The sequence below is a fragment of the Oncorhynchus mykiss genome, chromosome 12 (genome assembly GCF_013265735.2).
Source record: "Oncorhynchus mykiss isolate Arlee chromosome 12, USDA_OmykA_1.1, whole genome shotgun sequence".
Taxonomy (NCBI): domain Eukaryota; kingdom Metazoa; phylum Chordata; class Actinopteri; order Salmoniformes; family Salmonidae; genus Oncorhynchus; species Oncorhynchus mykiss.
This window is the reverse complement of record NC_048576.1, coordinates 66,467,701-66,482,593: the sequence shown is the minus strand read 5'-3', so window position 1 is coordinate 66,482,593 and position 14,893 is coordinate 66,467,701. Positions and strand designations below refer to the sequence as shown.

Here is a 14,893-nt window from a genome sequence, read left to right as displayed (position 1 = left end):
TATATAACAAGCTCATACAGGTAACAGCCAAATAAAGTTAACACCAACATAAAACAATACAGTTTACCAAGCTACCAATGACTTCACACTGGAAGAAGTTTAAGCTACACTAAATCTACCCTGTCAGAAAACAAACAACGCAGTGTGCAGGCGTGTTCTCTCACCCTTGGCGCTGATGCTCCTGAGGTCCGTGATCTTCATCAGCATCTTGGGGAACATGTGCGGTTTGTGAGGCCTCCTCTTCCTCACGTAGATCTTCAGAGCTTCCAGTAGGGGCTCCTGTAGTAGGTCCACCTTGTCTGCCTGCTCCAGATCCTGACGGTCTACACACGCACACAGGCACGCACACAGGCGCGCACACACACACACACACACAAATGAAAAACACATCCTTAATACCCAATACTAATTTGCTTGAAAACAAATCACAATTGGCCTCGTGATATCAACTCCCGGCCCTGATAGGAGTGCAATGCTGGATTTGAATTGGAGCCGCGGTGCAGTACCTCCACACAGCAGACAGATGCCGCTGAGCAGGCCGGTCTCGGCGTCGTCCATCTCCAGAGGGAGGAGTGTTTGGGCGAAGGCGAACACCAGGTCTGTGAGCGGGCCGAAGCCTGCATTGTGCATTTGGGTCCTGTTCAGGGTCAGCCCGTCTGAGAACGTCATTGTGTCCTGGTCTGGAGTGTACCGCGTGCATATCCTCAGAATCTAAGGTAGAAAGAGGGAAGGAGGGAAAATGGGGGAACAGAAGTCAGTCAGTCAGTCTTGCGAGCCAAAATGGCTCTTCAGGGCCCATCTCCTGTAGCGTGAAGCAGCTTGATGTACCAGTACCCCCCCCAAGGCAGGATGCTAGTCTATCACAGGGCCTTACACACACCCCTCACCCCCCAATCTATCTGCTGAGTGCCAAGCAGAGGTGCATCAGGTCAATTTTTTTATGACCAGGGATCAAACTCCCAATCTCAGGACGGACACTAACCACAAGGCCACTGAGTTAGTTGGAAAGGGAAGGGGAGCACAAATATATTGCTGTTCACTTTCTGTAGATGTTTTGCTGTTTGTAATAAATACACGCATGTCCTAATGTGTGTGTGTGTGTGTGTGTGTCCTGATGCGTCTTCTCACCAGTATGTCCAGACAGGCAGCCTTGAGCAGGGTGATCTGGTCAGCAATAGTGAGGGTGGTGAAGCCTGGCAGATGCTTGGCAAACTCCACCGTCTTGATGATACACTTAGTGGACAGCTCACTGAACTTATCCCACAGGTTGACATCTAGAGCCACGCGGTGCTCTGCACTGTTATTCTGTAGAGAGGGAGAGGGAGATACATACATATAGGTTATTCTGTGATTCTACAAATACATTGGCTGGTATGTTGAGAGTGCAAGGAGTGTGTATGTTAGTCGGTGTTTGTAATACCCAAACATGTTGGCAGAGTGAGGGTAGTGTGTGTGTGTGTAAGTCACCGTGGTGTATTTGCCCAGCTGACAGAGCAAGGGTAATGTGTGTGTGTGTGTGTATAAGTCACCGTGGTGTATTTGCCCAGCTGACAGAGCGAGGGTAATGTGTGTGTAAGTCACCGTGGTGTATTTGCCCAGCTGACAGAGCGAGGGTAATGTGTGTGTGTGTGTGTGTGTATAAGTCACCGTGGTGTATTTGCCCAGCTGACAGAGCGAGGGTAATGTGTGTGTGTGTGTGTATAAGTCACCGTGGTGTATTTGCCCAGCTGACAGAGCGAGGGTAATGTGTGTGTGTGTGTATAAGTCACCGTGGTGTATTTGCCCAGCTGACAGAGCGAGGGTAATGTGTGTGTGTGTATATAAGTCACCGTGGTGTATTTGCCCAGCTGACAGAGCGAGGGTAATGTGTGTGTGTGTGTGTATAAGTCACCGTGGTGTATTTGCCCAGCTGACAGAGCGAGGGTAATGTGTGTGTGTGTGTAAGTCACCGTGGTGTATTTGCCCAGCTGACAGAGCGAGGGTAATGTGTGTGTGTGTGTGTGTGTATATAAGTCACCGTGGTGTATTTGCCCAGCTGACAGAGCGAGGGTAATGTGTGTGTGTATAAGTCACCGTGGTGTATTTGCCCAGCTGACAGAGCGAGGGTAATGTGTGTGTGTGTGTGTGTGTGTGTGTGTATATAAGTCACCGTGGTGTATTTGCCCAGCTGACAGAGCGAGGGTAATGTGTGTGTGTGTGTATAAGTCACCATGGTATATTTGCCCAGCTGACAGAGCGAGGGTAATGTGTGTGTGTGTGTGTATAAGTCACCGTGGTGTATTTGCACGGCTGACAGAGCGAGGGTAATGTGTGTGTGTAAGTCACCGTGGTGTATTTGCCCAGCTGACAGAGCGAGGGTAATGTGTGTGTGTATAAGTCACCGTGGTGTATTTGCCCAGCTGACAGAGCGAGGGTAATGTGTGTGTGTGGGTGTGTGTGTGTATAAGTCACCGTGGTGTATTTGCCCAGCTGACAGAGCGAGGGGAAAGTCTCCTTATGGGCCTTGCGGACACGTTCGATCATCTGCTCGGTCTCGGTACTCAGCACGTAGATCTCAGTACACTCTGGCTTCTTCTCCTCCTTCTTCTTCTTGTTCCTGTCGTTCCTCACCGCTGAGGGAGGGAGAGAAAGAGACGAAGAGAGGGGGAGAGGGTTATCCTTTGGGCTCAAATGGCAATTTTCAGTCAGAAAAACGATCGCTATCCCGGAGACCAGACACTATTGGAAACACAAACGCTGATCAACTGGGACATTGTACGTTGGGGGAAATACACACATCAACCACTAGATGGAACCATATACACTATTTATCCTCAAACTGGCACACACGCAGAGACAGAGAGAGACAGAGAGAGAGAGAGAGAGACAGAGAGAGACAGAGAGAGAGAGAGAGAGAGACAGAGAGAGACAGAGAGAGAGAGAGAGAGAGAGAGAGAGAGACAGAGAGACAGAGAGAGACAGAGAGAGACAGAGAGAGACAGAGAGAGACAGAGAGAGACAGAGAGAGACAGAGAGAGACAGAGAGAGACAGAGAGAGACAGAGAGAGACAGAGAGAATAAAAAATTTGTTAGCCGTGTGTTATGTGAGACATTTTCAGAGGAGAGGGTGTGAGTGAATTGTATGTGGGAGAGAGAGAGAGAGAGAGAGGGGAGCGCTGAAGTGCTTTGATGTGACAGTGTGAAAAGAGCTTAAGAAGGAGAATCTGTGTGTCGCTGATCTGGCACAATACAGACAGGGAGACATTGGAGAGTTGGGACTAACTCTCTGTCTCCAAACAGTAGCAACAGACACACACACTCTCTCCCCCTCGGTCTCTCTTTCACCTTCCTTCTCAATCTCTCCACATTCTGTCTACCCTCCTCTAGAGACCCACTGTATCACCACTAAGAGGTCGACCGATTAATTATGGCCGATATCAAGTTTTCATAACAAATCGGTAATTGGCCGTTGTGGACGCCGATTATGGCCGATTACGTTGCATTCCACGAGGAAACTGCGTGGCAGGCTGACCACCTGTTATGCAAGTGCAGTGTCAAAAAGGACCTTGTGGCTGCAAGGAGCCAAGGCAAGTTGCTAGCGAGCATTAAACTTAACTTATAAAAAACAATCAATCAATCTTCACATAATCACTAGTGAACTACACATGGTTGATGATATTACTAGGTTAACTGGCGTGTCCTGCGTTGCATATAATCAATGCGGTGGCTGTTAATTTATTATCAGCCTACTTTAACTTTGACAAACGGATGATAATTTAACAAAAGCACAATCGCGAAAAAAGCACAATCATTGCACAAATGTACCTACCCATAAACATCAATGCCTTTCTTAAAATCAGTACACAGAAGTATATATTTTTAAACCTGCATATTTAGTTAAAATAAATGCATATTAGCAGGCAATATTAACTAGGGAAATCTTGTGTTCAGTGCAAGCAGAGTCAGGGTATATGCAACTGTTTGGGCCGCCTGGCTCATTGCGAACTGTGTGACCGTAATTAATTTGCATGAATTTGACATAATTATGACATAACATTGAAGGTTGTGCAATATCTAGACTTAGGGTTGCCACCCGTTTGATAAAATACGGAATGGTTCCGTATTTCACTGAAAGAATAAATGTTTTGTTTACGAAATTATAGTTCCCGGATTTGACCATATTAATGACCAAAGGATCGTATTTCTGTGTTTATTAGAATCAAGTCTATGATTTGATATTTGATAGAGCAGTCTGACTGAGTGGCGGTAGGTAGCAGCAGGCTCGTAAGCATTCAAACAGCCCTTTCCTGCATTTGTCAACGTTTATGACTTCAAGCCTATCAACTCCTCGGATTAGGCTGGCAATACTAAAGTGCCTATAAGAACATCCAATAGTCAAAGGTATATGAAATAGAAATGGTATAGAGAGAAATAGTCCTATAATTCCTATAATAACTACAACCTAAAACTTCTTAACTGGGAATATTGAAGACTCATGTTAAAAGGAACCACCAGCTTTCATATATTCTGAGCAAGGAACTTAAAACGTAGCTTTTTTACATGGCACATATATATTGCACTTTTACTTTCTTATTCAAAACGGTTTTGCATTATTTAAACCAAATTGAACATGTTTCATTATTTATTTGAGACTAAATTTATTTTATATATGTATTATATTAAGTTACAATAAAAGTGTTCATTGTGCATTCAGTATTGTTGTAATTGTCATTATTACAAATATAAATATATAAAAAATAAAATACAAAAAATTTTCATTTTATATATATATATTATTTTTTAAATCGGCCGAGTAATCGGGATCGATGTGGAAAAATCATAATCGGTCGAGCTCTAATCTTCACGTCATATTTCTATATTCTCAATGTATTAAGAGCTGCCAAAATAAGGCGATGACACATATATATATGTGTGTGTGTGTGTGTGTGTGTGTGTGTGTGAGTGAGAGAGTGTGTGTGAGTGAAAGAGTGTGTGTGAGTGAGAGAGTGTGTGTGAGTGAGAGAGTGTGTGTGTGAGTGAAAGAGTGTGTGTGAGTGAAAGAGTGTGTGTGAGTGAGAGAGTGTGTGTGAGTGAGAGAGTGTGTGTGAGTGAGAGAGTGTGTGTGAGTGAAAGAGTGTGTGTGAGTGAAAGAGTGTGTGTGAGTGAAAGAGTGTGTGTGAGTGAAAGAGTGTGTGTGAGTGAGAGAGGGTGTGTGAGTGAAAGAGTGTGTGTGAGTGAAAGAGTGTGTGTGAGTGAGAGAGTGTGTGTGAGTGAGAGAGTGTGTGTGAGTGAAAGAGTGTGTGTGAGTGAAAGAGTGTGTGTGAGTGAAAGAGTGTGTGTGAGTGAAAGAGTGTGTGTGAGTGAAAGAGTGTGTGTGAGTGAAAGAGTGTGTGTGAGTGAAAGAGTGTGTGTGAGTGAAAGAGTGTGTGTGAGTGAAAGAGTGTGTGTGAGTGAAAGAGTGTGTGTGAGTGAAAGAGTGTGTGTGAGTGAAAGAGTGTGTGTGAGTGAAAGAGTGTGTGTGAGTGAAAGAGTGTGTGTGAGTGAAAGAGTGTGTGTGAGTGAAAGAGTGTGTGTGAGTGAAAGAGTGTGTGTGAGTGAAAGAGTGTGTGTGAGTGAAAGAGTGTGTGTGAGTGAGAGAGTGTGTGTGAGTGAAAGAGTGTGTGTGAGTGAAAGAGTGTGTGTGAGTGAAAGAGTGTGTGTGAGTGAAAGAGTGTGTGTGAGTGAAAGAGGGTGTGTGAGTGAGAGAGTGTGTGTGAGTGAAAGAGTGTATGAGTGAAAGAGTGTATGAGTGAAAGAGTGTATGAGTGAAAGAGTGTATGAGTGAAAGAGTGTATGAGTGAAAGAGTGTATGAGTGAAAGAGTGTATGAGTGAAAGAGTGTATGAGTGAAAGAGTGTATGAGTGAAAGAGTGTATGAGTGAAAGAGTGTATGAGTGAAAGAGTGTGTGTGAGTGAAAGAGTGTGTGTGAGTGAAAGAGTGTGTGTGAGTGAAAGAGTGTGTGTGAGTGAAAGAGTGTGTGTGAGTGAAAGAGTGTGTGTGAGTGAAAGAGTGTGTGTGAGTGAAAGAGTGTGTGTGAGTGAAAGAGAATTGGAAAGAAGAAGGGAACCATGATAAATAAGATGCTCTCTTTCCTCAGGGCAGCGCAGCGCTGTTCACTATGTGTGTTACACTGTTGTTCCCCAGAGACAGAGCTGCCAGCGTGGGCCCAGAAAGCACAACCTAATGAAGCCATTAAAGAACTATTAGCCTGGCACTCTAATCAGTCACAGGCACACACACACACACGACGACGACTTAGTAAATAGCATCAGTGTGTGTCACCCCCCTTCAGAGATAAGAGTCTTGCTGTTAGGGGTTCTAGGTTGACCGTTCCAGGTTGACCGGCTCAAAGGTCAATCAAGAGGGGTTAAGACAGCCCTAGACACACACACAGCCCAGCTACACAACTCAATATAGATCCCAACTTAAAAACGCAAAAAACACACACCTGCTGATTTTGTCAAATATATATTTTTTAACCACCACAACACACTGTGCGCCACTTCCCAGGTGTAGTAACATACTCCCCACCACTAGATGGCAGTGGTTGATTTCCCTAGCGGCCTTGACTGGGATGAATGTTGCTATAAACCAGCGCCTCGGAACACTGAGGAGAACTCACTTACAGGGGGCCTAGAGGATAATGTGCTAAGAGATTGTTTTAGCGCTTAGCCTCATTGAAGCCTATAGGGGGATATACAGTGTGTGTGAGCATATGTGTGTGGTGGATGTGTAGGAGGGCGTGGACCGAGGGAGGGAAGCCATCATGGGGTGTGGCGGGTTGCGCATCATTGCTTCGTGATTTAAAAAAAAAAAATGTCTCGAAATGTAATGGAACCATCACTTTTTGTCCTGTCAGCGCATGGTCCTTTGAATATCTACTTCGGGAAGGCATTTCTTGGGAGTATTCACTCAGAAGAGACAGGCGAACGAACGAGAGAGAGATGTCTACTGTTCATTTTTATTGTTTATTTCGCTGTTGTTTATCATCTACTTCACTTGCTCTGACAATGTTAACATATGTTTCCCATGCCAATAAAGCCCCTTAAATTGAGTGAGAGAGTGAGAGAGAGAGTGAGAGAGTGAGAGAGTGAGAGAGTGAGAGAGTGAGAGAGTGAGAGAGTGAGAGAGTGAGAGAGTGAGAGAGTGAGAGAGTGAGAGAGTGAGAGAGTGAGAGAGTGAGAGAGTGAGAGAGTGAGAGAGTGAGAGAGTGAGAGAGTGAGAGAGTGAGAGAGTGAGAGAGTGAGAGAGAGAGAGAGAGAGAGAGAGAGAGAGAGAGAGAGAGAGAGAGAGAGAGAGTGAGAGAGAGAGAGAGAGAGAGAGAGAGAGAGAGAGAGAGTGAGAGAGTGAGAGAGTGAGAGAGTGTGAGAGTGTGAGAGTGAGAGAGAGAGAGAGATATAGTACTCACACTCCTTGGACATGCCCACTTCTAAACACTTCTGCAGACGACAGTACTGGCAGCGGTTGCGGGTGACCTTGTTGATGATGCAGCCCTTCTCTCGATGACAGGTGTACACCATGTTCTTCTGGATGCTTCTCCGGAAGAAACCCTGAGAGAACGAGAGGGGTCGGCTGTGACATTTGCTTTAATTGCGCATAAAATGTCATTGTAAAAATAATTAAAAATAATAATAATTTAAAAAAGGTGAAGGGGAGAAAGATTGCTGTTATGTTCTTGTTTGGCTTTGGCAATATACACATATGAATGGCATGCTTTGATGTCAATGTAGCCTCGTGGAAGTGAAAAAGAGAGAACTAGAGAGAGAAAGAATAGGAAGACGAGAGAGGGGGTTGGGCTGATAAAAGGTCATTTTTGATAGCAGTGGTATCATCGAGATAGTAAAACTAGAACAGGCGATATATTTTTGACGATATATCACATATATACACATCACATATAATCACATCATATATATATTTGTTTTCAGAACTTTTATTTCCATGACTGATCACTTGTTCTCTCATCTCCCTGCAGCAGACATACGATGAGCAATATGTTCAGAACATAAAAAATAAAAATTAGAATCACAGTATCGAATCGCAACAGACATAGAATTGTTGGCAATTCCCAGCCCTAATATGTAACATGCTGTCTTCGCACTCACAATTACACAACCCCCAATAAATCAATACAACACATCGACGTCTTAACAGTGCCCACACGGTGTTCAACTTCCCTTTCTGTGTGTGTGTCTGTCAGAGAGAGCAGAGTCCAGCCACGTGTTTCTCCACAGTGACTAACAGTGGCACCACCAACACCACACGTGCTACGCTCTACTCTGAATCATGCCCGATCACACTCTGCTATTTGGGCATTTTAAAAACGAGGCAGTCAACATATTTTAAAGACACGACTTTTACAACCCACTAAGCTGAGGGAAATGTGCTAGCTTTGGCAGCGTGTGGACACTTTTGATGCCAATAGAGCAATTTGATGGGGAAAACAGTGTGTGGGAAAGACTACGTCTATTAGGCATTAACAGCTGACATTTGAGTCATTTAACAGATGGGTTTTATTCAGAGCGACTGTACATACATTTTCTTGCCTTCTTTTTGTTGTACTGGTCCCCTGTGGGAATCGAACCCACAACCCTGGCTTTGCAACCTCCGTGCTCTACCAACGGGGCCACATGGGGACTATTATCTCTGTGTGTGTGTGTGTGTGCACATGTGTATGTGAGTGTCTGTTCATCTATGCGGCTGTGTGGGCCTAGCTTGGCCAGGGGCTAGGTTAGTTGTGCCACACCGGGTGGGCATTAACTCACTAGTCTTAAGCACCAATGAGCTCCCATTGGTTAATCCCTTAAGGGTCTTATGAGCATGCAGGGCCTGGTGGCATTTTGGGGGGGGGGGGGGTGCATCATACTAACTCCCATTCCTCCCCAGATAGTGCCCTCCTCATCCGTAGGGACGATGACCGCAAGAGACTGACAGGCAAGTAGTGTGGGAAGCTTTCTGCCTATTGTGTTGAAGTGTGGTGTGTGTGTGTGTGGCAGATGCCTTGCAAATACAACGCATGTTTGTTAAATACAATGTGCACGTTTCACTGTCATCGTGTGATCTAGATCAAGGTCACTGATCAGAACATTGCCCATGAACGGTGCAGGTGTAATAGGGCTTGTGTGTTGGAGTAACTCATACAGATCCATTCACACTGGAGAAGACTAACTGTGGTGGAGAGCCTTTGTTGCTGACCTATGAACCAGTCATCGTGACGGGATGAGTGAGTGATGGCATACAGAGATCGGTAGAGGCTGCTGGACAGAGACACACTGAGTATGCCAAACATTAGGAACACCTTCCTAATATTGAGTTGCACCCCGTTTTGCCCTCAGAACAGCCTCAATTCGTCGGGACCTGGACTCTACAAGGTGTCGAAGGCGTTCCACAGGGATGCTGGCCCATGTTGACTCCAATGCTTCCCACAGTTGTGTGAAGTTAGCTGGATGTCCTTTGGGTGGTGGACCATTCTTGATACAGACGGGAAACTGTTGAGCGTGAAAAACCCAGCAGCGTTACAGTTCTTGACAAAAAACAGGTGCACCTGACACCTACTACCATACCCTGGTCAAAGGCACTTAAATCTTTTGTCTTGCCCATTCACCCTCTGAATGGCACACATACATACACAATCCATGTCTCAATTGTCTCAAGGCTTAAAAATCCTTCTTTAACCCGTCTCCTCCCCTTCATCTACACTGATTGAAGTGGATTTAACAAGGGACACCAATAAGGGATCATAGTTTTCACCTGGACTCACCTGGTCAGTCTGTGTCATGGAAAGAGCAGGTGCTCCTAATGTTTTCTACACTCAGTGCATGCGCCGATATGTGAAACAGGACAACGGATTTGACAGGAAGACAGATGAATATTTGAAAAAAACACACAAAAGAAAACCGGTAAAGAATAAAAGCACAGCTAAAAAAGGACGGTCAGATAGGAGAGAAGAAGAGTAGACAGGCAAGCAAACAAACCAACATACCGAGCGTAAACAGAGGGCCAAATACAAACAGATAGAAAAGGGATGAATAAACAGGCGGTAAAAAGAGACGGAGAGCAAACATGAACAGATGTACCGCCAGATGCAACAGAATAATGACTGGAGGAGAAGAAAAAGAACGATGCCCTGCAGCAACGACGAGTAATGCTTGTGGCGACAATTAGTGTGCCCCTCTGGTGTTACACTTTTCCCAGGAATATCACTAATCCGCTCCATCGCACACACACACTATTGTGGGGGAGATTAAGTGGCGACAGCCCCTAATGCCAGCAGACCAGAGCTGGTGTGTGTGTGTGTGTGTGTGTTGTGGCAGAGTGCACAGGCCAGGCCAACCACTCCTCTGCTTTGAGCCCTGTGTGAAGGTCAGGTGACCCGTTAAGCCTCCCCCAAGTCTGTCGCCCCTAATCAGGATCAGCGGAGCCAACATGGATGACTTGAAACCTACCATACATTAGCAAACAGCACATCCGACGCCGTCCATTTTGTGCCAAACGGCCCTGGTTTCCTCAGCTTATGGGGTTTGTAAAGGTAGAGAAATGTAACAGAATGCAGCCGGTGAGGGAGTCAGTGTGGACATGGGGCGTGAATCTAGCCCCGCTACGCTGCGGTCGCATAGTGAACATACTGTATGTAAGCCTACCCTCCCAGGCAGAAGGTAGACAGTCATGTTACGACAGGGGCACTGCCACATGTGGTGGGTGATGCCCTCTCCAAATGCCAGAGGAGATCCCTGTGCCCAGTTTGGCAGTGGCACTGCTTGGCATGGCAGTGGCACAACCATGAAAAATATTAAGCCCTTTGACTGGGTAAGTCTCTGTGCTATCATATTTATAGACTCCCACTGATTCAAACAGCAAATTCTTCATAACATCAGGCATTAGTATTAGGTCAACTTGGAATCCATGGAAAACTAGCAGTAAGCACTAACTAAAATAGTGAAGTCCATTGTTGTTCTAGTGGTGTGTGTTTGATGCTTCATGGGATTATGCTGCCCTACACTGGCCAATCAACATCCAACGCAGGCCAATCAGCATCCAACGCAGGCCAATCAGCATCCAACGCAGGCCAATCAGCATCCAACGCAGGCCAATCAGCATCCAACGCAGGCCAATCAGCATCCAACGCAGGCCAATCAGCATCCAACGCAGGCCAATCAGCATCCAACACAGGCCAATCAGCATCCAACACAGGCCAATCAGCATCCAACACAGGCCAATCAGCATCCAACACAGGCCAATCAGCATCCAACACAGGCCAATCAGCATCCAACACAGGCCAATCAGCATCCAACACAGGCCAATCAGCATCCAACACAGGCCAATCAGCATCCAAAACAAGTAGAGAGAGACCCTACTCCTAGAGCTACAGATATCTAGGAACTGATCTAGAAAGACGAGCCTACACTCCCTAAACAGAGAGTGTGTGAGAGATAACCTCTCAGTCCCTTAAATATGCATTACAATATCACAGCCGGCATGAAATAATCATGGCGGAAAGAGGTGAGCTAGGTGATTTCACACCGCTGCAAACACCATGGTCGTGTAACTCCCCTACCACTCTTCATGCAGTCCAGGGCTGTGGTTTTATTATGGCGTCGAAGTGTACATCAAATATGCACCTCAAATAGGGCGTGACTTGGGATGCAGCCACAGGTAGGAACTCTTTCTCTCTGATTCTGCTATGGGCTGGGATGAGGGCACTAACTCCTACGTGGCATCCAGCTTGGTAGTTGATGCCTTATTGATGCTCCCTCTTCCTAGAGAGGTCCTGGGTTTGGGGTCAGATAGGAAGGATACCTCAGAGACCCTTAGAGGAACCAGACCGCGACGGGCCGTGGCAGAACCAACTAGCCTTGTTCGTTCTTGGTTGTTTTCCATTTGCAGTGGAACTGGAAACGGGACTAGGTTTCATTGGCGGAGGAAACAAATGTCTAGTGACGATTTTAGGAGCACGGCCGTTGACGCCATCCGACAGTGACATTGTTGTGATGCGTACTGGAGGCATTAGCATGACTGTTTTGTGCCATCCTTTTACTTTCTGTTTGCGGGCAGCAATGGAGAGTGAACAGAATAGAGGAGACAGCTGAAACGAGCCCGAGAAATGCACAACGTATCATCCTGCGAAGAGAGGATCGTTTCAGCCGGTTGAAAGACCAGTTTATGCGTCGGAAGGCTCTTCCCAGGTGTTCACAATCTTTTTGAGCTTTAGAGGTATTCGTTAGCGTAGCTGTACCGTTCGTAGTCAGATTTTCCTTCCTCTGTTGAGAGGTGTACTACGCACACACAAATGCACATGAACCTACTAAATAGTATGTCCAAAACAGTCCGTTTCCTCTCACTTGCCTTTTTGACAGCTACAGCTGTTAGTGACCTGAAATCCCCTGGACTGAAACTCAGTAATTACAAGGTGTGAAGAATGTTCTGGCAGCAGAGGGCTGGTGCCGTGGTCGAAGACCGGCCTAGCGCACTGGAACTACAACCATAGCTAAACAACTACAGGAGCTAGACAGTACAGCTCTGGAACTAAAACAATACACTGTGGCTAAACTACAGGAGCTCGAGCTAACAATACTGGAACTACAGCAATATAAAAAGAGAGGGGGGCGGTTAGCGCTTTACAGGAGAGAAGTGCTGATGTTAGTAAAGAGGACTAGAGCTGTGTTCGGATATTCGTTCTAACCGCACTAATTGGGTATGTAGTCTGCTTATTGGTCATAGTATGGATATAGTTATTATGCCAAAAGTTCCCAGATGTCGTACTACATTCGTCAAAATACGAAGTATACAAGCAGTGGACACCATTTCCCTGCTTTTAGGGCCCATAATGCAACTCTTCAGAAAACGGGCGTGGCTTCACAACGTTTTCAGATTGGAAGAAATGGTGGAAAATATGCTGCCGAAGTCCGACGAGAGCGGATACAAATTCATTGATTTAACTAATTATGAAAATGTTGAGCAATGTAATAAAGCAATTACTTTTCAAATAAGTTGTGCTACATGTTATGTTGACTGACAATTTGCTAGTTATGCTATCCTGCATTACAGCAGTACGTACTGGAATGTTAGCTAGTTACCTAACGTCAGCTGCCTACTAATACATCGAACTAGCTAGTATATTAACTCTATGCGATCTAACTACCCAACGTTTATTGACTTGATTATTCACATCCTTCTTAGCTAAGTGGTATAGTCGTTGTGCGTTCTTAGAGGACATTGTTAATTCTGGCTATCTACTCCGATTTCAGAGCACTCTCGTCTGAGTGTGCCAGAGCGCAGAATAACTTAGGAATTTACGAACACTCAACACCTGTTGAATATGGCCGGTGTCAGTAAACATCAGCCAAATCAGCCAGTCACCAACACTCTGGATAACATGTAAACAGCCTAACCAGCTCTGCTAGGGAGAGTATAATGGTCAGAGTGAGGTGTTCTCTCATTTATGTCTGGATGTAACTAGCAAGCTAGCTAACTTTAGCCAGTTAGCTTGGGTGCTTGACTGCCGGTGTGAGGTCAGAACGCTAGGATCGACCCTACTCCTCAGCCAGAGCGTCCAGTGTGCGCTCAAAACGCTCCGAGAGCAAACCACTCTGATTTTACGACCGGACAGCCCTACAACGCTCTGAATTTACAAACGGAGGAGAAGATGGAAGGTCTAGGTTCGGTGAGGGTTAAAAGTACACATACAGATGTCGGGAACACTAACTACACTGCCCATTGCACACACCTGAAAAACACACACACAGGTTTCAGCCAGGCAGAATGAATGCCCTGTGGAACCCATGGGTTAAGGGTCTATAAATAAAGAGTGGATGACCCGAAGAGAGAAAGATAGGAATAGAGCGCAAGAGAGAGAGCGAGTGATAGAGCAACAGAATGAAGAGAAACATGGGAGAAGTGTGCAGGTAGATACACAGCAAAAGAAAGATGAAAATAGAGAGATCATCAGAGAGATGGAAACAGAGAGAAAAAGAGATGCAGGAAGAGAGGAGGCTGAGACAGAGGCGAGAGAGCGAGAACCTCCTGACAGGACTATGTGGACCTATATCTGATATGGGATCCTGGATCTCTTCCTGGCCGCCAGCCGACCTCTGGGAGCCTGAGATTGACCCTGGCGCGACCTGGGACAGGGGGATCTACTCACAGTACGGTGACCTTCTACCGTGGGGGGGGGGGGGGGGTCATCATCCATGCTCCATGCACCACTTCACTCCACACAGTGTCCAGCCTTCCCTGTCCTGTAAGCCTATTTAGCTGCACAACTAATCCTAGCCCCTGGTAACAGCCTGGAAGGGTGTGTGTGTGTACGAAACAGATTACTTGTGTATATGCACAGGGGTCACAGTATGCCGTGTGTATGTAACACGGCTAAATCCTCGGCCCTAATCTATGGCAAATGGCCCAGGAACACAAGGAAAATACTCAAGGGCCAGTCAGCACTTCCCCCTGATGAGGGGCCAAAATCTCAGTCTCTCACACAGTATCTAGTGGACTGACTATTGGTATGTGTGAGAGCATAATACCACTGAAGCCATGTTTGTTCTCTGTACTGAAAACGTCTTCCCTAAAGTGAACTCTGATGCCATCTATATGGATGTATGATCTCTGTGGTTATATGTAGTTGTTCAGAGTGAACTCTGATGACACCGTATGCAAGGATTTCCTTTGTGCCGTCTCAGGAATGCGGTCCGGTCTCTGGTATAAATGGAATGAAGGTCTCCAATCCTGCCCTTGGGAAAAGGTTTTCGGAAAACGCTTCTCTTTTAGGTTAGCCCATAGGCCTGAGGCCTAGAGGGTCTGTTTTGTTCATGCATGTTGGATGCATTTGCAGTTTGTTTTGGCTGCGTTTCACATTATTTTGTGTCCAAAAGAAATGAAT

At 45.9% G+C, this 14,893-nt stretch overlaps 1 protein-coding gene across 2 annotated transcripts in view; it reads right to left on the bottom strand.

The window, feature by feature from the left end:
• The window catches only part of rarab (retinoic acid receptor, alpha b), a 183,071-nt gene that overhangs the window by 3,265 nt on the left and 164,913 nt on the right, over positions 1 to 14,893 (bottom strand). For both annotated transcript variants that reach the window (XM_036938108.1, XM_021624640.2), the window contains 5 exons: positions 7,427 to 7,568; positions 2,452 to 2,612; positions 1,129 to 1,305; positions 507 to 711; positions 165 to 323 (listed from right to left, as the gene is read on the bottom strand). In XM_036938108.1, the coding sequence (XP_036794003.1) occupies positions 165 to 323; positions 507 to 711; positions 1,129 to 1,305; positions 2,452 to 2,612; positions 7,427 to 7,568 (844 nt within the window). The remainder of the gene's footprint in view (positions 1 to 164; positions 324 to 506; positions 712 to 1,128; positions 1,306 to 2,451; positions 2,613 to 7,426; positions 7,569 to 14,893) is intronic.